Source organism: Balaenoptera musculus, chromosome 8 (assembly GCF_009873245.2).
Source record: "Balaenoptera musculus isolate JJ_BM4_2016_0621 chromosome 8, mBalMus1.pri.v3, whole genome shotgun sequence".
NCBI classification, from domain to species: Eukaryota; Metazoa; Chordata; class Mammalia; order Artiodactyla; family Balaenopteridae; genus Balaenoptera; species Balaenoptera musculus.
This window is the reverse complement of record NC_045792.1, coordinates 101,955,031-101,978,773: the sequence shown is the minus strand read 5'-3', so window position 1 is coordinate 101,978,773 and position 23,743 is coordinate 101,955,031. Positions and strand designations below refer to the sequence as shown.

The following is a 23,743-nucleotide window of genomic DNA, read 5'->3' as shown; positions in this document are numbered from 1 at the left end:
AGGCACGGGCCGGACAGCAGAGGTGGGCAGCAGCACTTCACATTTATTGAGGGCCTGCCCCCAAGGAGCTCACAGCCTGGGGGCCGAGACCCCACATGTGCCGGGGGGAAGAGAAGAAGTGAAGGCAAAAAGGAAGGCGATGCAGACACCGTGGCCCAAGCAGTGGGGGTGCAAAGCAGGCACAGGCAGCGGGCTGAGGGGAGGGGTGGGAAGAGAATGGTGGCCTGGCAAGCCCCGCTAGGCCTGGGCATGGAGGACCCAGCACAGGCTTGAGGACTGCCCCTCCCCCACCTGGTGGGCACCACCTGGGGGGCTCTGGGGTGCCCCCGCTCCTCCACCTGCCCGGAGCCAGGCCCCACCACCACGCCGGCCCTCTCTGCCCGGGACTCTTCCGCCATGCAGAGCCCTGATGGAGGGCAGGCAACCCAGGCCCTGGCCAGGACAGCAGGGTGGCGGTGGGGCCTATGAGGGAGCAGCTTGAAGCTTTGGTGGTCCTGGGTCCCTGGGCAAGTCTCTGAGGGACTTCCACATCCCCATGGAAGCCCCTGGCCAGCTAAAGAGGGAAGGGGCAGAGGCCTGAAGGGAAGGAAGCAGAACCCCAATAAGCAGGAGGGATCCCCAAGAGGCCTAGCCCCCTCAAAACTGCTCCTGGCGGGGAAGCTCGCGGGTGGACAGGTGGAAGGCTGAGAGGAACCCACCTGCGGGGAAGGGGGGCAGCGAGACACAGAGCAGCCAGGGGGGCAGCAGCAGAGCAGGGACACGCACACACGCGGCTCACCACCAGCGTCCCCTTTAATAAAACATGGAAGGTCGTGTGACACGGAAGGGGGTGGGGGAGTGAAGTATGACCATTTACAACCACAAAAAAACCTCTGTACATGTCTAGCGCCTGGCAGAGGGGAGGGCAGGCAGGGCAGCGGCAGGCCGGGGCCGGCCCTATTTGTAGAGGATATCGTAGTGTCCAGGCCGGTAGAGAAGGTAGACCTTGGGCTCGGAGCCCTCGGGGAAGATGTGGGGGTTGGTGGTGCCGCCCTCGCCGCGGTCCATGTACTCCACCTGGATGGAGACGCTGAGCGCCTGGGCCAGCGCGATGATGTGGATGTGGTCGCTCTCCTTGCACATGGGCTCCACCTCCTGAGGCACAGGGGCGGCTCAGGGCCCGAGTCTCGGTGCCCCTCCCCCGGCCCCGCCCCGCCGGCCCCAGGGCTCCCCACCCGAGGCAGAACTACCTGCTGGCAGAACTCCTTGACGGTCCGGCCACCCTCGATGAAGTGCTCAAAGAACTTGCTCTCGCGCTGCAGGTAGCCCGAGGTGAGCAGCCGCAGGTAGACCACCAGGTAGTCCGAGGTGCTCTGGTCGTTGAAGGAGGCCAGCAGGTCGGCCACTGAGGTCTGCTTCTCCACCTGCTCGATCAGGTCCATGAACTGCCACCCGAGGGGGACGGAGGGCAAGATGAGGGAGGAGATGGGTCAACCCTGCCACAGCCAGGCCACCCACCCTCCACTCTGGCTGACCGGGTGACCAGGCGGCTGGGCTCACCGTGTTATGGAAATCCTCAATTGTGAACTCAGTGAAGCCCTGGGACACCAGGTCCTCTTTGCTCTTGGCGGACACAGCCTTGAACCTGTGGATGGAAGGGAAGAAGAGGCTGGCATGAGCTCGTAGGCCAGCAGAGCAGGGGCCCAGAGAGACCAGCCCAGGGGTGGGGGACTGGCCACTGACGGAAGCCCCAAGCAGAGGCCCAGCCCGTCATTGGGCCTCAGGTGGAACCGCACCTCCCAGTCATCAAGAGGGAGGAGGGGGCCCACATGCCCTTCATGGAACCCTCCCCTACCTGCTTCCTTTGTGCCCAAGTGGCCACCCTCCTCACCGCTGCAATTCCTTGCTGTCATCCAGCAACGCCTCCAAGTGGGAGAATCCGAAAGCTCGATAGAAGCAGTTTCCATCAGGCCTGGTCTTGCGGATGTATGAGTACTTTTTGTGGAGGTCCTGCGGAGAGGCAGCCCCCAGCCCACCCCGTGCCCATCAACATCAGGCCAGAACCATGGCGGGCCAAGGAAACCCCCCCAAGAAAGGTCACACCAGAGCGGGTGGCAACTGAGCTCCAAGCAGCCACCTGGCAGCCTTGGCTGCTGACTCTGGGGTGGGGGCTCACTTAGCAACCCACTGCCAGGAGCCCCCAAAGCCCCAGGAAACTGAGTTATGGACACACTGCGTGCACGGGTTGCCGAAGCGGTCACCAGCCAATGGGTATGCCATGCTGCTGGGCCCGAAGGGCTGCTGTTTCATAAAAACAGGCAAGAGAATGGGTCCCTGACCGACACAGCTTTTCCAGTGAACAGCCTTTCAAACCCTGAGAGCTCCAGGGCAAACAAGTTAGGGTACGGGGCATAGTGCCACACCTGAGGCCCTACCACACAGCCCCGGGGTGGGAAACGGCCTCCCTCACCCCCATCTAATCTCTACCCTGCCTGCTCACAGGAACTGGTTTGCTCTTTTCCAGTTTCCTCCTCAGCTCAACGAAATTTCTTCTGCCTATTGAACGTCCCCAATGAGTTGGGGGTGTCTGGCCCTCAGTGCTGTCTGGCAAGCAGGCCTCACTCCCCTGGCCTGGGCCCCTCCCCTTCTCCTATCTCATACCTTCTCCGTTCTCCTGAAGCCCCCCCACCCCAGTCACCTTCCCGATGACCCTGCTTCCTCTCCGACTGAGGACCCCTCGGCCCCTGCAGCACACCCACCCACAGCCTCTCTCTCTATCCTCAGAGGGTCTGAGGCGGCCACCAGAGCCGCCCCTCTCTTGGATTCAGGTCACCGTTCCAGGATGTCTCCCCTCTCCTCCCGCATCATCAATTTCTCTCTCCCGACCCATTTAGATCCATCAGCATATAAACCCAGACCAGTTCTCCCTTCGAAAAAAACGCTCTGCTTCCCGTGAATTCCTTTCCAGCTACCACCCAATTTCTCTGCTTTCCTGTGGGGCTTCTAGTGAAGCCGTCTGTGCCCACTGTCTCCATTTCTCTTCTGCTGTGAACTCCATCCCAGCAGGCTTTTACTCTAGTGAAGGTCACGGATGGCCTCCCAAGCCCTAAGGTCGAACCCACTCCTCCCCAGACCAGCCGCTCAGCAGCGTCCACTTGCATCCACTGGTGTGGTGACGCACCCGCCCCACTTCCGTCCTCCCTTCACGTGCTGCCGGGCCCACCCTCTCCATGTCCTCCAACCTCACCGCTGCCCCTCCTCATCTAACCTGTGGCGGTCACGGCTGCCACCAAACCACAGAGCACCCTTCCTCAAGAGCCCACGTGTCACCTGCCAGAAGACAACCACGCCACAGACCATCCACAGCCCCTGCCATGTGAACAGCACAACCTGCTCAGGCCTGGGGCAGCTTCGGCGTCAGCTCTACTCGCTCTCCTGACCTCACGGCTCATGGGATTTAAACGTAACTCTTCACCCGCCCCCTTCTTGGCCCTCAACTCCAACTTCGACTCACACCCAAATGCCTTGCCTCCACCGCCTCAGACCGACCCAGCCAACAGGCGGCTCCTGACCTCCTCCCGGCCTCCCCTCAACCGCCTGCCCTCCACCTCCCAGCCACTGCCGACTCCACCCTCACACCCCATCCAACCCAGCAGCAGACCCTTTCGGCTGTGCCCACATCCAACCGCTTCTCACCTGGGCCACTCAGCCGCCCTGGCTGTTCCTCCATCTCCGGCCGGTTTCATTGCACAAGCCTCCGCACAGGTCTCCCTGCCTCCACCTCACTGCTCAGTCTATCCCCACCCAGGCCACCAGCGACCAGAGAAACCCATTAAATACTCAGCTCCCTCCGAGTCCTTTCTCGGCTCCAACCCCCGCGTCTCCTACCCGCTCTGCTCCGGCCACACTGGCCCCCACCCAGCTCTGCCCAGCCGGCTGCGCCAGCTTGCTCCCTTGCCTCTCAGTTCATTACTCACACACCCCCATATTTAAAACCGCAAACCCGGGGACTTCCCTGGTGGCGCAGTGCTTAAGAATCCGCCTGCCAATGCAGGGGACGTGGGTTCGAGCCCTGGTCCGGGAAGATCCCACATGCCGCGGAGCAACTAAGCCCGCCCGCGAGCCACAATTACTGAGCCCATGCCCACAACTACGGAAGCCCACGTGCCTAGAGCCCATGCTCTGCAACAAGAGAAGCCACTGCAATGAGAAGCCCATGTACTGCAACAAAGAGTAGCCCCCGCTTGCAGCAACTAGAGAAAGCCTGCGCACAGCAACAAAGACCCAACACAGCAATGAATAAATAAATAAATAAAGTTTATTAAAAAAAAAATTTTTTTAATTAAAAAATAAAACCGCAAACCCTCCCACTCCTGATCTCCTCGTCCCGCTTCACTTTTCTCCACAGCACCTACCACCTCTGACATACATTAGGGTTACCTCTCATTTAATGGCTGTCTTTCCACTATGAACCATCACCTTAAGGGCAGGAGTCGACAGCTGTAGTCATCACTCTATCTCCAGCACCTAAAACAGTGCCTGGCCCACAGTATGTGCTCAGAAATGTTAAATGAACGGGAAAAAATGTGTACAAAGAGCCCAAATCACTGCCGCTACCAGAATCATTCTGAGCACTTACTCTTTGCCAGGCCCTTTGCTGCGGGCTAATATCCATTATCCTCCTACTCCTCCTCCCAGGGTGTTGCCCAAGATCACACAGAAGGGGTGAAGCCAGGACTCCAACCCAGGTCTATCGGGCCCCAGAGTCCGTGCTTTCCTCTCTCTACAGGCCTCTTGGGTAAACCACAAACACCCTGAGCAAGGGGTCAGAGGAGACCACAGGCCACACATAGCTGGATCTGTGTGCATTGTTTGGCCCACACATTTTAAATCTGGATAAGCTGACAACTATTAGGAGTCTGGAGATTTTACAACCAAATAACCTCTGGCTTGTCTTGGAAGCACCGATGGAGTGACAGGCATGGACACTCCCATCAGCCCCATGAGCTTCCACTGCCTGCTACTGGCTGACCCGAGCTGTGGCGTGGCTGTTCACCACCTGCCCAGCCACCTTCAATCACCTGGGTTACCTGACTGGCCCCTGAAATGGCTAACCCCAAGGGTCCATCCTTTCAGGTGGAAGGTTCTAAGCATCTCTGATCTTTGGGGGAGAGTGGGGAGGAGTAATATTTACTAAACCTGGGACTTCCCTGGTGGTGCAGTGGTTAAGAATCCGCCTGCCAATGCAGGGGACACGGGTTCCAGCCCTGGTCCGGGAAGATCTCACATGCCGCGGAGCAACTGGGCCCGTGCGCCACAACTACTGAGCCTGCGCTCTAGAGCCCGTGAGCCAAAACTACTGAGCCCGCGTGCCACAACTACTGAAGCCCGCGCCTAGAGCCCACACTCTGCAACAAGAGAAGCCACAGCAATGAGAAGCCCTCGCACCGCAATGAAGAGTAGCCCCCGCTCGCCGCAACTAGAGAAAGCCCGTGCGCAGCAACGAAGATCCAACGCAGCCCAAAATAAATAAATAAAATTAAAAAAAAAAAAATTTTCCTAAACCCTTAGGCTGTGCCAATTAGACAGTTTACACATACTCACTGTCGCATTTCAAACTCCCAGCTCACAGAGAAGGAAGTGAGTGGTTAAAGGACTCACCTGTTTGTAAGTGATGCAGCAGGGCCTTGCACAAAGGTCTGTAGGCCCCTTTTCCCCACTGCTGCCTACCTCTCCGTGCATCCCGGAAGCAGGGTGCAGGACTGTGTCCCCGCTGCCACCCTCGTCCCGCAGCCGGCCCCAGCCCGCTCAGCCCCACCGGGAGCCCTGAAAGCGTCAGCTGCCCGCAGGCTGCACCAGGCCCCACAGGCATCACCTCCCTCAACCTCACAACCACCCTGTAGGCAGATGCTCTCATCATCCTGATTTCACAGATGAAGACCCCACAACTCAGAGACGTCGAAGGAGCGGCTGAGGAGACAGCTGCTGCGTGGCAGTCAGGACTTGAATCGAGGTCTTTTTGGTTCCAGAGTCTGCATGCTTATGAACCAGAGGGCTCCCCCAACATCCCACCCTCTCTGAGGCCAGACCCAGCGAGGAGCAGGTCGAAGGCAGGCACGCTCCTGCCCTGTCCCTACCCGAGAGCTCTTCCTGCCCCCTCAGCCAGGCTCCCACCTTGATCTTCTGTTGATAGATGTTGTCATCCTCAGCATACTCTTTGTATAGGACAGAGAGCTCCAGCCGCTCTGAGACCAGAGGGTTCTGCACAGCAATCTGCAGAGGGCAGGAAATCCATCATGTTCTGATAGGTGAACGGAGTGACCCACACCTATCGGCCAGAACACCTAAATGAGAGCTGCTGGGCCAGTCACCGAGTGGCACAGTGACCACCGCCCCATAAAGGTATCTAGTACCCAGCTCAGCCTGGAGAGGAGGGGGCTTCCAAAGTAGAGACAAACATAGGCCTCAGGTCCACCCTATGCATCCCCAAAGTAGGGCCGCTGGCCACAGCCCCTCACCTCTTGCTGAATTCGGTCCTGCTGAGCCATGATGGCTTCATCGTAGGCAAGACAGTTAACACCTGGAAGAAGGTAGGAGGCCAAGGATTACAGTGGGCCCTGGCTATCCCCACTCCAGGCAGCTGGGCAGAGGACAAGAGCAGGCGAGGACAGCAGACTTGGAATCTGGAAGCCTGTGTCACACCCTGCTCCACCCCAACTGTGTGATCTTGGCAAAGTCCTTTCCTTTCCTGGGCCTTAGTTTTCTCATCTTTAAAGTGAGGAGGCCAAGGTGATCACCCCCAAGGTACACTCTTAAAGCTCTAACAAACCCTTTCCGCTGCTTTCTAACACCACTTCCCAGCAGCCCGGGAATGCTCTGGAGCCAGGCAGGGTCTCTTGAGGAAAGAAAGATGAGGAGGCAGAGTCTTGGGCTGGATGAGAGCTTCCTGTGAGCCTGCACTTTGCTCAATCACACCCCTCCTCCACCTGCCATCCTGGGTATTCTTAACGGTGCCCATTTTACAGATAACAAAACAAATGCAGACGGGTGAAGTAATCTGCCCAAGGTCTAAGACCTGTGGTCAAACCTAGGTTTGTCTAATTTCAAAGCCTGCACTCTTCATCACAATAACCCTCCTCTGCTACCTCACTGCGAGGCTTATCCTCAGCTGTGAATAGGGACTTATACCACCACCTTCCCCCTTCACTGAAATGTCATGAGGAGGTGCTACCTTAGAGGCATAGTGTTAAATACTCATCAGTGAGTTGGGCAGGTCCACCCTGTGGGCCCCGCTCTGAGCAGCCACTGGTGAGGAGCCAGGAGATGTGAATCCTGGCCCTGGCTCTTTCTTAACTTACATGATCCTGAACAAGTCCCTTCTAGGGGGCTGGGTCTCCGAAAGCTCAGTCCCTCAAGTGTGCGACTGGAATGGGAGGTGGGTGCTGAATGATTTTTAAGGCCAATCCTTCTGAGCTTGAGCATCCCGGATCCTCAGCTGGGCCTCCACCCATCCCCTATGCTGCCCTGCAACAGGGCTGTCCCTCCCACCCTAGTGACCTACTCAGTCTTCGCGTCTAACTCAGGGGTGAAAAGAAGAGGGTGGGACCGTTCTGAAAGGTCCAGCTCTTCAGGGGTCTAAGAAAACAATGCCTAGACAGGAGGAAAGAGGCTGCAAAGCCAGAGGAGGCGGCTCCACCGGAAACGAAGGCTGCTGCCCTCAGGGGCACACACCTGCGGCCGCTCACAACCCCGGGCCGCCCGCAGCATCCCCAGCGGCCCACCCAGTCCTTTGTGCTCCGCAGCCCGGCGTAATTCGACGTCCCTCCGGGCTCGGGCTGCTCTGGAGAAGGCGGACAGCCGGGCCCGGAGGAGGCCCGGGGCTGACTGCAAGGACCGGGGCGGGAGAGCTAGAGACCCGGGAGCCCGGCGCCCGGCGCCCGGCACGGAGGGGCTGGGCGCTGGGCGGGGCGGCCTAGGCCCCGCCCCGGGAGCGCGCGAGGGAGAAGAGCCGAGGCCGTGGGCCCGCCCCGCTCGCTCGCTCGCTCGCCCGCCCGCCCGGCCGGGGGTCGCGACAGAGGCTCCTTCCATTGTGAGGGGGAGGGGGGGAGGCGGCGGAGGAAGGGGCCGTCCGCGCGCTCCGCCGCCGGCCGCCCCACCCCTGGCCACTCCTTGGGAACCGGCCATCCGGCATCGCCCCCGCTAGCCCAGGCCGGACGGCCCTCCCCCGGTTGGTACCTTCGGAGTCGCTGCCAAGCGGCTCCTGCTTCTGCTGCTGAGGTTCCTCCGCCGCCATCTTTAAACAGCGCCGCACTGCCGACCGCTTCCGGGTTACCAGTTGCCCTCCTCCCGGAAGAGAGCCCCTCCTCGTGGCCCCTCCTTGGTAACGCCCCTAGCAACGGGATACCCTCGGGCGCCGTCACCTGAGGGGCTCACGGTCCGGTGAGGCCGCCGCGGAAGCAGGTTAAAGGGAAGGTAGTCCCCGCCCACCCTCCACCCGCCCGCTCGCTCGGCTCCATCTTCCCAGGCTCCCAAGGTGCCGGGTGGTGATAAGAGCCTCCTGGGGCCACTTCAGTTTTTTTTTTCACTGGAGTTTGAAGCGCGGATTGTGTTATTGAGATAAGCAGGAAGATGAAATTAAAATCACGCAAGGCAACATTCCTGCTGCGGGCTCCAGAACTCATGGCAGGCGATTGAGGATCACCTGATGGAGGAGACCAGGAATCGTGCTAATATCAGAGCCCTGGGCTTCACCGCCCTGCTCCACTGAGCCTCGGTTCTGAGCGGGCTTTGGTGTCCCGCTTACGACAGGGAGAACATGTCCCTTGGGGTCAAGGACCTAACTTTGGACTCCCTGCCCTTCTGGTTATGAGAAAATCAGGGTGTTTGGTTTTTTGGGTTTTTTTAAGAAAGGAGTTGATAAGAATGGAAAACAGATTAGTGGTTGCCAAGGGTTAGGGAGGAGTAGGCGTCAGCAGGGAGGTGGGTGTGATTGTAAAAAGGAAATAGGAGAGAATCCTTGTGGAGATGTAAATGTTCTTTATCTTGATTATATATAAGTATCCTGGAATATTCTGTACTGTAGTTTCAAATGCAAGATGTTACCCATAGGGGAAAAGTGGGTAAAAGGTAGACAGGATCTTTCTGTGTATTCTATTAAAATTGTCTGTGAATTATCTAAAAATAAAACTTAAAAAGTAGCAAGGCCTTGGATGCTAAAGATGCTGTTATTTAGAGAGGTTACAGTCTGGGGCTCTGGTTGTCAGCTTTTCACTATGGAGGGCCTTCTTTCATGAAGTGACGGTGGTCTGTTAGCACTTGAGAAGGCTGTGCCAGAGCTCCAATCAAATCCCTCAGTTCGTGACAATACAGGAGCGGGATGTGATCTAATGTCTTTATCAGCTACATCCAGCCCTGGAGCAGGGGCATTTGGTGCCCAGGCTCACCACACAGCCCAGTGGCTCTCTCACAGCAACGCTACAAATGCCAAGTCTGTGTCCCAGCCACATTGCAAATTATTATTTATTGGGTCACTGAGCCTTGGGGTTGCTTCCAAACTCAAGGAAGCAACGGGCCACCCTGTTTGGATTCCATGCCTACCAAAGTGTTCATTCCTTTTCCCAATTTTAACAATGCAATCTGTAACTGCCAATCAGATCTTCAGTCAGTAGCACTGGTATTACCAAATGAGCTAAGATAGTTGATGACAAAAACATGATTTCTATTTGGCTTTACAAAATCTTGAAAATAACTATAAGACAACTCCACCCTTACCCCCACTCCTTACTTTGACTAGGGAGTCTGGGGGGTGGGGAGCATTCAGGGGGAGTTGGGATTGGGATTAATGGCGGGGACAGAGAACACAGTTGCTCTGGAGTGAGAAGGAATCCATTTGTGGCCCAGTGCTGGACTGCAGGCAGGCTGCCAACACCAAGTAAATGCCTCCCTCCCACACAAGGGTCTGGGGCTTGAAGAACAGACCTGCACCCTCAATGTACGCAGGGTGTGTAAACGAGGGGTCCTCCTACCTGCTGCCCACTCTCCCCCTCTTGTCAGGCAGAATGGGAAGGAAATGCCCAGGGGGAAACTTTGGCTCTCAATCCAGCCCAGGATGGTCAACTTTTGCCCCACTCTTTCCCATGCCAATTTATTTAGTAGTTAATAACTGTTCTCTTACCCTCATTCCATCTCTCCTGGTACTTTTTACCATTTTCGGGTTTTGATTCTCTATCCTGAAGCGTCTAAAACCCAATAGCATATTTGCCAGGAATCACCAGCATAGCTCCAGACGTTTATCCCTGCCTCCCAATTTGGACCCAGATTTGGACTCCAATTCTGGACCCAGAAATGGTCCAGCACTGCTGGTCCTGCCTGCTGAGGCCTATAATGAAATAGGCAGCACTGGTGCTTGGGTTCAGGCTGCTGTTGGAAATAGTCACAAAGGTGACAGGCAGCGGCTCAGGACTTTATTTTCCGTGGAACCGACAAGGCATAGATGCCTCCTCACAGGCTTGGCATGTGTCCAGACCCCACATCCCTGTCCCTAGGATTCTGTCAGGTGGAGGGAGAGGAGACCCCGTACCAGGACCCAGGGACTCTGAAACCTCAGCCACAGAGGAAGAGTTTATGGAACGGCACAGAGGCCCTAGAGAGCCACAAGGCTTCCAGGCCCACCCAACCTCTCAGGGGCAGGGGCCAGGCAACAGGACATGGTATGGGCCTTGGGAAAGCCACAGTCCTCACAGGGGGGTCATGGCCAGGAGAAAGGCTCAAGGTGCGCCAAAGATGAGGCCCCGGTGATCCTTCCCAACACAGGCTTGGGAGTCAGGCAGCTGCCCAAGTGGGAAGAGTGGGGGCGTGCCCAGCCCAGAAACGGACCTCTGGAGATGCCACTGCAGGAATGCACAACGGTCCACAGGCAGCCAGCTCCAAAATCATGGTCTAGGGAGGCTTTGATGGTGCACCCAGGCTGATGAAGCTGAGCAGGGGCTGTACTTCAGGGCCACTGGCTGGGTTGATGCTTGCCTGCAGGGTTCACACCACCTAAGGCAGGAAGCAAGCAGAGGAGGGGGCAGAGGCGGCAAAGGGAGAGCCCCGCCACCCCCCGACTCACACCACCCACGCTCCTTGGGGCACCTTCCTCCTGCAAATGCCTCACATTGCAATTCACCTCAAGTCTGTCGAGGATCCAGCCACCAGCCTCTCCTTTGAGAGCCTCACAGCACCAGGAGAATGATACATTTGTCTCCTTATTGCTGTCATAACAAATCACCACAAACTTAGTGGTTTAGAACAATACAAATGTATAATTTTACAGTTTTAGAGGTCAGAGGTCTGGAATGGGTTTCATCAGACTAAAATCAAGGTATCTGTAGGCTACGTTCCCTTTCAGGGGCTCTGAGGGAGAATCTGCTTCCCACTCATGCAGATTCTATTAGCAGAATTCAGTTTCTTGCAGCTCTGGGGCTGAAGTCCTCATGTCCTTGCTGGCTGTAAACTGAGAGCTGTTCCCAGCTTCTAGAGGCCACTGCATTCCTTGGAACATGGCCCACTTTCTCCATCTTCAAAGCCCCAAGGCAGGCAGAGTCCTCAGGTGGCATCTCTGAGATGCAAAATATCTGCCTTCCCCGTCCACCTTAAGGACCCATATGATTACACGAGGCCCAGGGGATAACCTCCCATTTCAACATGCCTAATTTTAATCACATCTGCAAAGTCCCCTTTGCCATGAAGGTAACATATTCACAAGGTTCCAGGGATTAGGGCAGCACGGACATCTTGGGGAAGACATTATTCTTCGTGCCACATCACCACCTTCATTGTACAATCATGAAAACTGAGACCCAGAGAGGCTAAATGACTTGCTCAAGGTCATACAGTAAATGGCCAAGCCAGGCCTCCAAGCCAGGCCTCCTCCCAGTCCACTATTCTTGACATTATATCATCTGCCATGACTGTAACCACCCCCGCACCCCTCCACCCCGCCCAGTGTGCACATCAGGACAGACCTCCACCCCTCCGGACTCAGGATCTGACAGACATCCTCAAACAGACACAGAAAATGCTGTTTGGGAGCACAAGGAGCCTTGCTTTTGCTACAAAGAATGGCCCCTCGGCCTCTGACTTGGTTAGGGATAAGAGAGGGACACACAAAGGTGACCAGATTTAGGCTTAGTGGCTCCACTGAGAACAAGGGGAAGATATGGTCCAAGCATGACAGCTCACTCACATCCAAAACTCTCCCACCCACCCACAAGTCTACAACCCTGCCTCCCTCCAGCACGCTGCAGCACCCAGCAGGTGTGGGAGCACAATGGCTGGAGGTGCTATTGGGCTTCCTAAGGGCTTTCTCAGACCGGGTCCTGAAGATCTGGCCTGTAACCACTGGCTTCCCATCAGTCTCAGAGGTGGCTCAAGACGCACAGCTTCGGGCTAAGGTAGCCCTCCTGGGCCAAGGGGACCACTGTGTCCCTTTGGGATCCAGGGGCGCAAAAATGGGGGACACCCAATCAAACCCTTGTCAGGGCAGTGGAGCTACCACAGAAACAAGACAGCTCACAGCCTACTCTGTGCCCACAGCAGCCAGGCGTCACTGGACACCACACAAAACGGCCAGGAAAGACTAGACAAGGGAGGGAGAGCGGGGTCCCCCTTCAGCTCCTGTCAACATAAAGCGAGCCCTGCAAAAGTGGCTGGCGAGATGCATGTTCTGACACCCAGGGCCTAAAGCACCCACAACCTAGAGCCCCTCAGCTCTCACCTGGCGTCTTTGCCCACCATCCAGCAGCTCCACAGGGGACGCTGAACCTGTGTCTGCTCAGAAATCATTCATGTCACCCCAGCAAAGAGGATGCAGAGAACTAAAGCCATGTCCTTCTCCAGGGGTGGGTCCAGCAGGTCAGAGCCTTCCTTCCAGACACTGGCAGTCAGAATTCCAGCGCAGTGGGGAGCGCTTCACATGCCTGTCCCAGCTAAGAGGCGCCCCCAGGAAGAATCACTGAGGAAGGGCCCTTGGGATGGATGGAGGAGCAGCAAACTCTCCAAGCCAAGTAGGGGAGGATACAGGGAAGCAGGCAGGAAGAGAACAAGGAAGCCAGTCAGTGCATAAGCGTTTACAGATATGGTGCTAAAAGGAAAGGGGCCCCAGGTTGACATAAAAATGCAAGATACTGTAACGCTGCCCACCTGCAACTAGGAAGGGCAACAAGCACCTGAGAAATGGCTGGAGCCCACCGACCAAGGAGGACAGGGAAGGCTGGCCCCACAGAGAACGGGCTTCCAGCTGCAGAGCCGGCCCCACTGGGAGAGGGCAGACACAGACACAGAGCCCCGAGCTGGGTACAACCAAGAGGACTAGAGGGGGAGCAAGAAAGGCTGCCCAACGACAACAGGATTTGTTTTCCACAGAAGCCAGAAAACATTTAAACAGAGGAGAGCATGCAATGGAAGCACCACTTCCAGGTATCGAGGAGAACGGCTGAGCACACTGGACCTACCACAGGGCAGTAAGCCGGCAGGGCCAGGCAGCTGGCCAGGCCCTCTTCTCCACACCCCACCCAACACCATTCTCAGCTCAACTATGGAGGCAGGAGCCCAGGCCAAAGGCATGATGAGTTTCTGAAGTGGGGTTTATTTATTTATTTATTTTTTGGTCACGCCACACAGCTTGCAGGATCTTAGTTCCCTGACCAGGGATTGACCCCGGGCCCTCAGCAGTGAAAGAGCGGAGTCCTAACCACTGGACTGCTAGGGAATTCCCTCTGAAGCAGGGTTTAAATAGACTTTATTGTTACAAGGGAGGCCCTACCGAGCAGGGCCTTCTAAATGGATACATGTGGTCCCAGGATGTCAACATGGAGAAATCAAGAGGTCACGATTGCAGAAGAGGTCACTGTAACTGAGGGACAGGATCCAGGGGAGGCCGGCCAGGAATGCAGCAGACACGATCAGGACAGGCCGGGGTGCTCAGGTCACAGGGTGAGGGAGAGGACAGCTCCTGTCACTCCCGCTTCTTGTAGTTCTCCAGGTGTGACAGGACCCAGCCCGACGGCAGGAGGAAACACAGGAAGCAGGAGGTGAGCCCAATGGCGATATCCTACACAGAGCACAAGAAAAAAGGAACCCTCAGAGTCAGGATTCCCCCAGGCTTCTCGTAGTCCGAGCAGTCTGCCCAGACAGCCCCCTCCAGGAGTCAAGATTCAGGCTCCAGAGCAGGGCCAGAGCATCCAAGGTCCACTGTAGGCCTTAAGGTAAAGGGTCAGATATGGGGTGGGGGGTCAGCCTGGGTTAGGGGAAATCCACCACCAGATGATAAAGTGAAGGGACAGGAACAAGGATGTTAAACCTGTTTTAAAGCTGGTCTGTTGGGACCCAGAGACCTCGCACAGACCAATAACTCTAAAAAAAAATGCATCTCCCCTTCCTTGTCTTAAAAAGCCCTCCCTTCCCAAACCTTTGGGGCTAGAGGTAAGCGTTTTTGTTTTTTTTTAAACATCTATATTGGAGTATAATTGCTTTACAATGGTGTGTTAGTTTCTGCTTTATAACAAAGTGAATCAGCTATACATATACATATATCCCCATATCCCCTCCCTCCTGCTTCTCCCTCCCACCCTCCCTATCCCACCCCTCTAGGTGGTCACAAAGCACAGAGCTGATCTCCCTGTGCTATGCGGCTGCTTCCCACTAGCTATCTAGTTTACATTTGGTAGTGTATATATGTCCATGCCACTCTCTCACTTCGTCCTAGAGGTAAGCGTTTTTAAAGCCACTTCCATATTACCGACAGCAGTTAAGATCACAGCACAACTTGGAGTCAGACTGGAGTTCAAATTCCTTCTTTGCCACTGAAGGTGTGACTCTGACAAGTCAATACACTGCTCCTAAACTTCCGCTCCCTCAGCCACGAAATGGAGAAAATGGCCCTTTCTCGGGGTGACTGGGAGGACCGAATGAGGCCAGCACAGCAGTCTTAGCACGGTGCCTGGCACCCAGCAGGCACTCAGCTGCAATTCCTGTCACTATTATTTCCTCCGCCGCAGCGCTCTCCGGGCTCTGCTCCTAACCGGAAGCCCACTAACCTGGACCCTGAAGACTCGCACTCAAGGCCGAGTTCTGCCACTGAGGCAGATGTAGAAATGCGCCAAACAGGTGAAAGTCACTAAGGGTTAAACTCGCCCACGTTTCTGGGCATTACTAAAGCCTGCTGGGGTCCTCTTCCCCACCCCAAATAAATAAAAGCGGTAACAACGACAGCGCTGACAGCCGTCAGGCATCCCCCAATGAACCGACGGGTAAACAGGTTCAGAGAGGGCTAAGGAAGCTTGCTCGAGACCGCACAGCGAGGGAGCGGCAGGGCTCCACTGACACGGTCTGACCCGAGACCCTGGGGCTGACTGAACACCGACTGTACCCCGGGCACCATCCCCTCGTTCGCGCCCTCCAGACCCAAACCAGCACTGCCGCTCCCCGTTAGGCTGCGGGCCGCGAGGTGCAGCGCGCCAGACCCGGCGGGCCCCCAGCCTGCCGCGGGACCCCAGGTGCGGCCGGCGGCATCTCCCATGTCCTTCCCGGCCCGCTCCTCACCATGGTCCCGAGCTGCTCCCGCGGCGGCTTGGAATGGATCTGGGCCCGCGGCACCGGGAGCCGCCGGGCCGGGCCTGTCAGGCCCCTCAGCAGCAGTGGAGTCAGCATGGACATGACCACACGGAGCAGACTGCAGGTAGCGAGTAGCTGGAACCCAAGGTCGCGAAGTCAAGATGGCGGCCCCAGCCGGAAGTTCCGCAGCTGTGGGGCCGGGAAAAGAGGGGCCCGGATGTTCCTAGGACGTGACGTAAGGATACACCTCTCGCCCGCCCTTGTCAGTTTTTGGCGCCTTCCTCGAAACAGCCAATCGACGCCATCCTACCACCGATGGGCGGGGCACAGAGGGGGGCGTTCCTTTCGATTATGTCCCGCCTCCAAAGCCGCCTATCTTCGTGAGTGACATCTGTGGCCCACCCAATCACATAAGCCAGAAACCCAGGCGGCACTCTTGACTCCTCCCTCCATTCATACTCAAATCTCTACTCAGAAATCCCCTCTCCCTGCCAGGACTCCATTATTTCTGGTCCGACCGCCTGACACTAACTTCCTAAATGAACTCTCCCCCTTTACTATTACCCTCTCCAATTCCAGTCTCCATGCAGTAGGCAGCCGACCTTCCTCCCTCCCTTCCTCCCTTCTCTTTAAACATAAATCTAACCAAGTCATACACCTAATTTGAAAGCTCCTCATTGCTTACCAGACAAAGTCCCAATTCCCGGACATCACTCTCCAGCCTCATCTCTAAGTATTCCACACCTTCTTCCTTGCCCTCTGGTTCCTCCCCCCACCCCCAAGCCTTTTGCTTCTTTGTATCTTATGTTCTACAGAACACTTTTTCATCTCTTACCTACATAGCCTTCCTTTTTCACCACTCCAGCTCCTACTTCCAGGTCTCCACTAACCGTTACAGCTTACTTTATTCATCAAATGTTTCCTAGCCCCTATGTCTGCCAGGAACTGTTCTAGACACACAGTGAACAAGGTGAACAAGGACTCCCTTATCACAGAACTGACATTCCAGAGGTAAGAGACAGACAAGAGACGAACACTTAATGAGAAGCTATTGAAAGTGCCATGATGTGATAGGAAGTAACAGGGGTGGCACTGCCTCAGGAAGCTTTCCCTGGCCACCCCAGGCCTGTGCCGCCTCTGTGCTCAGCAGCCCCTGCCCACGGGAGTGATCTCTGTCTCTAGGCTGGGGGCCATGTGAGGGCAGAGCCTGTTCTGGTTCACCACTGTCTCCAAAGGGCCTGGCACACACTCAGACACTCAGACGTTTATGAATTGCAGGAGACTGAACAATAGGTAGAGGAGAACAGGAAAGGGGGTGAGGGGCCAGCCACTGAGCCAGGCCTTACCTATATAATGTCACTCCACCTTCACAACGATGTCACAAGGGAGATGCTATTATTATTTCAAATGTTTTACAAATGAGGAAATAAGCCTGGAGAACTGGGTGACCTGCTGAAGGTCACGCAGCTCCAAGGCTGCCTAGCCAGGATTCCAGGGCAGGTCTATCCACTCCAAAACCCATGCTTTTAACCACCACAAAAGTAACCGCCAAGAGGGAGAAGTTCCAGCAGTTCCAGTTTTGATATTGTGGTCGATAGCATCAAAGGCTGCCTAAGGGGATGGGGATGAGGTGAGGTGGCAAGAGACCCGGAAAACAGGGGCTTTAGAGGAGAAGCCTCGGCCCCATGGGAGAAGGGGGGTACTCACAGAAAGGTGGGAATGGACCCAGAGTGCCCCAAAGGGTGGTCTGTGCCTGAGCTTCTTCTGGAGAGGTGGTCTCCCAGGCCCTGAGCCATCCAGGGCCCTTCTCCACCCCTCCCCATCTCCCCCACCCTGTTTGTGGGTATTGTTAATGTCCAGCAGTCTTGGTCCAGCCTGACCGCCAGCTACCAGGCCCCCTGCCCTCACCCTGCCCTGGGCCCTGGCAAACAGCCCAGGACAGATGCAAACAGCCCAGGACAGATGCTTCTAGGCACCTCCCCCCACATCCCAAGGGGCATAGCCTAGGCACACAGGGCTGGGTGGCCCAGACCCCAGCTGCTTGCCCCCGGGAGAATGAAGAGACAGGGACCTCCCTGAGGCCCTACGGGGGCTTTGTCAGGCTTTTGTCCTGTGAACAAAGTAATAACGCCCAGATTAGAGCGCTGCCAGGCAGGAGCCCTGGAGAGGCTTTGGGAAGGGATGGCCTTTCTGTGGTTCCCTGGGTTACTCCCTTGAGGAATCTCATGTTCCTCTCCTCCGCCTGCGTCTGGAGGAAAAAGAGTGAATGTATGTCAAGCAGGTACCCCTGTGCTCTGTTCCAGGGCTTTCCTCGTGGCCCCTGTGATGTGACTTCTTTCAGAACTCCCATCAAAGAGGAGGAAGGAGGCTTGCAGAGGTTAAATAAGGCAGCTGGATTAATACCAACGTCTCTGCTCTCTCCCCAGTCCCCCAGCAGCCCACCCCTCCCCAAAACTAGGGACAGTCCATCAACACGAGAGCAGTGAACCCAGGTGGTATTTTATATAATGAAACACTATACGGCAGTGAAAATGAACAAACTACAGCTGCAACATGGATGGTTCCCACAAACATAATGTTGAGCAGAAGAGGTCAGATGTCCAAGAGCACAGACTGTGTGGTCCTGTTTATATAAAGTGCAACTGCAGGCAGGACTAAGCCATTGTGGTGGGCGAGGAGTCAGGTGGTGGGGATCCTGGGGGAAGAGGGAGGGCATAGGATCGAGAGAGGCACGAGGGGGCTTCTGGGGGCTGGTTACAAGAATGCGTCCACCCGTGATAATTCCATCATGAGTGGCTGGACATTCACGACTTGTGCACTTATCTGTATGCCTGTTACACTTCAGTTAAAAAAGTTTTAAAACAGATAAGAAAAAAGCAAGGAAAACATAATGTGTGATAGGATCTTGTTTTTCTAAAACAAAGAAAACATACCTAGGGAAATAGATATGCAGAGATAAAAGTTTGGAAGGACACACACAAGTTGTGAACAGTAGCGCTCTCTAGATGATGGCAGGAAAATGGTCTTTTTCTGCTGCATTTTCCAATATTGCACATTGGGCACTTTTTTTTTTTTTTTTTGGCCACGCCCTGCAGCATGCAGGATCTTACTGTCTCAACTAGGGATCGAACCTGCGCACCCTGCAGTGGAAACGCGGAGTCTTAACCACTGGGTCATGAGGGCAGTCCCTTGGGCACTTCCTTTGGCATTAGAATAAGCAAGCATTGGGACTTCCCTGGTGGTGCAGTGGTTAAGAATCCACCTGACAATGCAGGGGACACGGGTTTGAGCCCTGGTCCAGGAGGATCCCACATGCCTGTGCGCCACAACTACTGAGCCTGCGTTCTAGAGCCCGCGAGCCACAACTACGGAAGCCCGCGCGCCTAGAGCCCGTGCTCTGCAACAAGAGAAGCCACCGCAATGAGAAGCAGCCGAGCACCACGATGAAGAGTAGCCCCTGCTCACTGCAACTAGAGAGAGCCCGCGCTCAGCAACAAAGACCCAACGCAGCCAAAAATAAACAAATAAAATAAATAAATTTATTAAAAAAAAGAGAATAAGCAAGCATGGAGAAGGGGGCTCACTGGTCCAGGGAGGGAAGGGTCTGGACTGGTCCAGGGTCTGTCACCCTGTGGGTGACAGGCTCTCTGGGAGGCAGGGATCTCTTCTAACACCCTGGCAACTGCTGTGCTGTCTGCAAGGATGGGGACCTCATTCTCCTACCCCAGGACTGCCCACTACGCTCGCATTTTTGGGAGTCTCTCCTGCGTCATGATGAGGCCTAGAGATCCCAGCGTGGGTCCTGGCTCTGATCCCAGGGCCCAAGCTGTCCCCCCACCCCACCCCCTTCCCTGAATGGAGCAGTAGGAATAGATCCCAAGCCTTGGGGATGGTGGAGGAGCTGGTCCTTACTCCTGAGACCAGTGTCACAATCCAGGCCCCCAGTCCCTGATGGTCATATATGGACTGGGAAGATTCCAGGTGCCCCATCCCAGGGCTGACCCCCAGAACCTACTGGCCATACATGGGTTAGAGAAACACCGGGTGACCCCACCCCTGGCTTGGTCCCCATCCATTAAAGGCTCTGGCTTAACCATTGCTCTCTCCAAATATGGAGCTGTGAGACCTAGGGAGGGGGTCAGACCTGACCCCCTCAACCCAAACACACACACCTTCTGGAGTTTGCCACCTCACAGAGCATCTGACACAGAGCTGGTCTGAACCTGAGCTAGGGGTCTCCAGTCTCCCCACTGGCCTGAACTCCCCTCCTGGCACATCAAGTGAGTGCTGGGCACTGAGCCCCGGGGCTATAGGGTGAAGAGACCCCTCCCAGGCCGCTGAGGGCAGCTGCTGCCTCTCTATAGGCCAGTGGGGACTGTCTCCCTATGGTGGGGGTAGCAGCAGGACGCCCTTGTAGAGCCTCAGGAAGAGCCCAGTGTCCAAAGAGGAGGGTTCAAGAAGAGGGAGGGGATTTATTTTAATCTTTGCAATAACTCAGCAAGGAATGCCTGCCTACTTCTTTGATGAGGAAACAGGCCCAGAGAGATTAGATAACTTTCAGGGTCACAGAGCCCGTGAACAGGATTCTCAAAGAGGTCTTCTGGCCACCCTCTCCCTCCACTCCCACCAGACTGTACACTTCATGAGGTAGAGGAGAGGTCACATCTGCTTTCTTTGCCGATGTATACCCAGCACTCAGCAAAGAGCAGGTACGCAGTTCATACTTGTTGAATGAATCCTCCAAGATTCAAATCCAGGTCTGAACCCCAAAGTCCATGCTCCTTCCACTACATCAATTAAATGTAACTGACACTTGTTGTTATAAAGTGTGACGTTGTTTTCACATGCAGCTGTGAAACTGCTCCCCTTGCTATTCCTATCAAAGTAGTATCTCTGTTACTGCCAGTCACAATAGTAGTTCTATAACTGCTAGGGGTCACACAGAGAAATTAAAAATGGGGGCTTTCACGCAAAAAAGGGGAGAAAGGGTTAGGTAGAGCCGGCCCTGGTCTGGGTTGTCCTCAACAAGGAGCAAAGAGCCCCCAGGGCGGGGGTGGAACAGGAACGGAGCAGGGTCCCAAAGGGGCATCTGCTCTTCCTGGGGCACAGCTGTCACCAGGGGCCAGACATCCAGGGCACGCCAGGACACAGCTGTCGGGGGCGGAGCAACATGGGAGGGTGAGGGCAGGGGGCAGGGCCGGGGTGCTGCCCGCCCCAGGGGGACTCAGCTGTCCTGGCCTAGGCATCCCGCAGCTGGCTGGAAAGGTGCAGCTGCCAGGGCACAAGGAGGCTGTGGGCTGGGGTGCGGGGTGCACGCCTGGAGCCAGGTGGTAGTTAACCCCTTTCTGCCTGCAGCCCACAGCCAGCGGCCAAGTGTGACGAGCCAGCTCGGGTGTGACTATGGTGCTGGCTTGGGGAAGGTCCCCCACACCTGTGCAGTCACGGCACTCAGGCACCCATCTTACAGATGGGTAAACTGGAGACCCACAGAAGGGGAGGGCTGCTGGGCTGGATGACCCCCCCCCAGCACACCCAAGGTCTCCTTCCCCAGCTCCCCAGGGGGTCACGATGGGCTTGGACCAGGACTCGTATGTGGGCAACAGGCCCAGAGCAAGTGCAGCATTCTTTTGCTCAAGTACCCCACGGAGCGTGGCATCATCACCAACTAGGACGACACGGAGATCTGCACCACAGCTTCTACGACAAGCTGTGCGTGGCCTGGAAGGAGCACTGGGCACTGCTCATCAAGGCCCCACTCAACTCGAAGGCCAACAGCAAGCTGAGGACCGCTCGGGTCATGTTCAAGACATTGAACCTTCCTGCCACATAGGTGACATCCAAGCCTGTGCTGAGGCTATATGCCTCTGGCCGCGCCAGTGAGGACCAGGCCCCCAGTCTCACCCCTACTGTGCTGTAACCTCGTGTCCAGAGCCCTCTGACGTCTGGGCCCCCAGCCTGGACTCACTACTCCAAACCCTGGGCCCCCTCTCCACCTCTGGACTCCTGACGTCTGACCTCCAGCCCTGGGCGAACCCCCATAACTTTTCATTGCTCTCCACACCCCATCTCACAGCCAGACCCCCAGAGGGCCCTAAGGCCCAGCACCTGAGAGCCCCATCCCTGATCCCCACACCCCTCCTGCCACGTCCCCGCCCCTCCTCTTCCTTGTATCCAGCATTCAGGACACGGGTTGCCCCAGGAGTACAGGCCACTTCCTGGCGGCCCCTCCCCAGCTCCGCCTGAAGCCCCTGTGTAACGCACCCCCCACGCATCATGCTGGACCCTGGGGGTGGCAGCACCCCATCTGAGGGCTGTGTGCTGCCCCTTGCCACGCAGCACCTGTGCCGGGAGGGCCGGGACCTCACTGACGACCTCATAAAGACCCTCACTGACGACCTCATAAAGACCCTCACTGAGTGCGGCTACTTCTTTGTCACCACTGGTGAGGGGCTGGGGTGGATGAGGCACCCTCTGGCCCACTCCCCACGATAGCACCCTCCTGTGCCAGGCCAGAACCACCCAGCAGCACAGGGCCTGGCGCACCAACCTTCTCCTGGGTCCTGGTGCGGAGGAGGGCAGGTGGCACCCGCGGGCAGCTGCAGACATCTCCAGGTCGGCTCTCACACCTTGGCTCATGGCTGCACCCCCCAATCCCATTCTGCCGGCGGCTCCAAGCCCTCTCACCTGGTCCCTTTCCTTCAGGGCCTCCTCCCTCCAACCTTGGGGTGGCCTACCCTGAGCACAGGGCAGCCCTTCCCTGCCAGCCTGTAGCAGACGTTCATCTTCTTAGAGCAGGGATCCCGAAAGCCCCAGGACAGGCTTTCATGTTCACCTTGTCTTCTGCACAGGTAGGATCCAGGCATTGCAGAAACCGTGCGCATGCGCACGTGGCAGCGGGGCCCCCGCGGGGGCTGCTCTCCCACCCTGGGCAAGGATGGGATTCAGAGGGCCTGGGTCAGAGGGGGCTAAGCTGGGCTGCAGGCTTTGGAGCCAGGGCTCCGGCAGGAGATCATGCGGGGACATGGAGGGAAAGCTGGGGTCTGTGGCCCTGGACTTTGAGCATGAGATGACTGTGGCTGCTTCCTCCTCCCTTGGAGAAGGCAGGTCATCACCATTGGCCCCACCCCTGTCCTAAGACCCTCTTCCAGCCCTCCACTGTGGGTGAGTCTCTGCTTCCGCAGGGCGGACATGCCTTGATATTGACCTTCTCAACTCCAGTCCCCGTCTTTCTGGGCAGCCCCCTGCATGGGAGAGAAGGCAGGCCTCTCTCAGGAGAAAGCGCCCCTACTGGCCAGGCCCTGAGAGGGAAGACAGGACCTCAAGACCAGGCATGGAGCCCACCAGGACCAACAAGACAACCCACGACTGCATCGTGAAGGGTGACATCGACATCCACAAGGACCTGGATGTCAACAACATCCTGTCCAGGGGCATGACCACGTGCCAGGGCACTGCAGGCGGATGCAGACCCTGCCCTGGCACCCAGCACCATGAAGACCAAGTGTGAGTGGTTGCTGGCGGAGTAGGGAATCACCAAATGCCAGCTTCCTTCCTCGCCGCAGCCAAGTAACAACGCGCCTGCATGGGGCTGTCCAGTCTCCGAGCCGCCTCTGCAGCACCTCCCCTACCGTCCCAGACCCTTGACCTCAGGCGGTAGAGAAACGACCTGTTGCACTTGGAGAGGGAAAAGCAGAAGAAACTAGAATACACCTGCTGTGTTTGAACTGACCACTTTCAAGGCCTGCCAGTAGAAACGTCTGGTGACCAGGTTTCTCACACTGGGGAAACGCAGTCCCTTTCAGACCATCTCAGGCTCTGACCGAAACCGAGGCCCTCTCGTCCAGCCACTGTGCCTCTTGTGCCATCCGCCACTGACGGGGTGGCACTCCAGCCGGTGCCGCTTGAGTGACAAAGTCTGAGCTGCGGGTGGAGGGAGGGGTGGGGGCAGCCACCTCGGAGGACCCAAGAGGGAGCCCGCCACGTAGGAAGGTGGCGTGGAGGGCGCAGATGGGGCCAGCAGCGGGGAAGGAAGGGCCCCCAGTCCTTCCGGCTCCGGCCGTTCACCCTGCGGCAAGGGGATGGTCAATCCAAGGAATTCCTGCCTGGGATTAAGACAGCCTTCAAGGAACAAAGAGCTCCGGGGTGGGGAGGGGGCAGAATTCCCTCACAG

The 23,743-nt window shown here is 56.6% G+C and overlaps 2 protein-coding genes across 2 annotated transcripts; both read right to left on the bottom strand.

The window, feature by feature from the left end:
* Nucleotides 1-23: 23 nt before the first annotated feature.
* On the bottom strand, nucleotides 24-8,324 carry OTUB1 (OTU deubiquitinase, ubiquitin aldehyde binding 1). The gene is made up of 7 exons (XM_036860425.1): nucleotides 8,215-8,324; nucleotides 6,498-6,559; nucleotides 6,154-6,252; nucleotides 1,871-1,989; nucleotides 1,540-1,624; nucleotides 1,230-1,424; nucleotides 24-1,134 (listed from the first exon to the last, which is right to left on the bottom strand). Exons 1-7 carry the CDS (start codon nucleotides 8,270-8,272, stop codon nucleotides 937-939), a joined length of 816 nt encoding a protein of 271 aa, XP_036716320.1. The 5' UTR covers nucleotides 8,273-8,324; the 3' UTR covers nucleotides 24-936.
* Nucleotides 8,325-13,742: 5,418 nt separating this feature from the next.
* On the bottom strand, nucleotides 13,743-15,760 carry LOC118900240 (cytochrome c oxidase subunit 8A, mitochondrial). Its single transcript, XM_036862619.1, has 2 exons — nucleotides 15,562-15,760; nucleotides 13,743-14,071 (listed from the first exon to the last, which is right to left on the bottom strand). Exons 1-2 carry the CDS (start codon nucleotides 15,673-15,675, stop codon nucleotides 13,976-13,978), a joined length of 210 nt encoding a protein of 69 aa, XP_036718514.1. The 5' UTR covers nucleotides 15,676-15,760; the 3' UTR covers nucleotides 13,743-13,975.
* Between the last annotated feature and the right edge of the window lie 7,983 nt (nucleotides 15,761-23,743).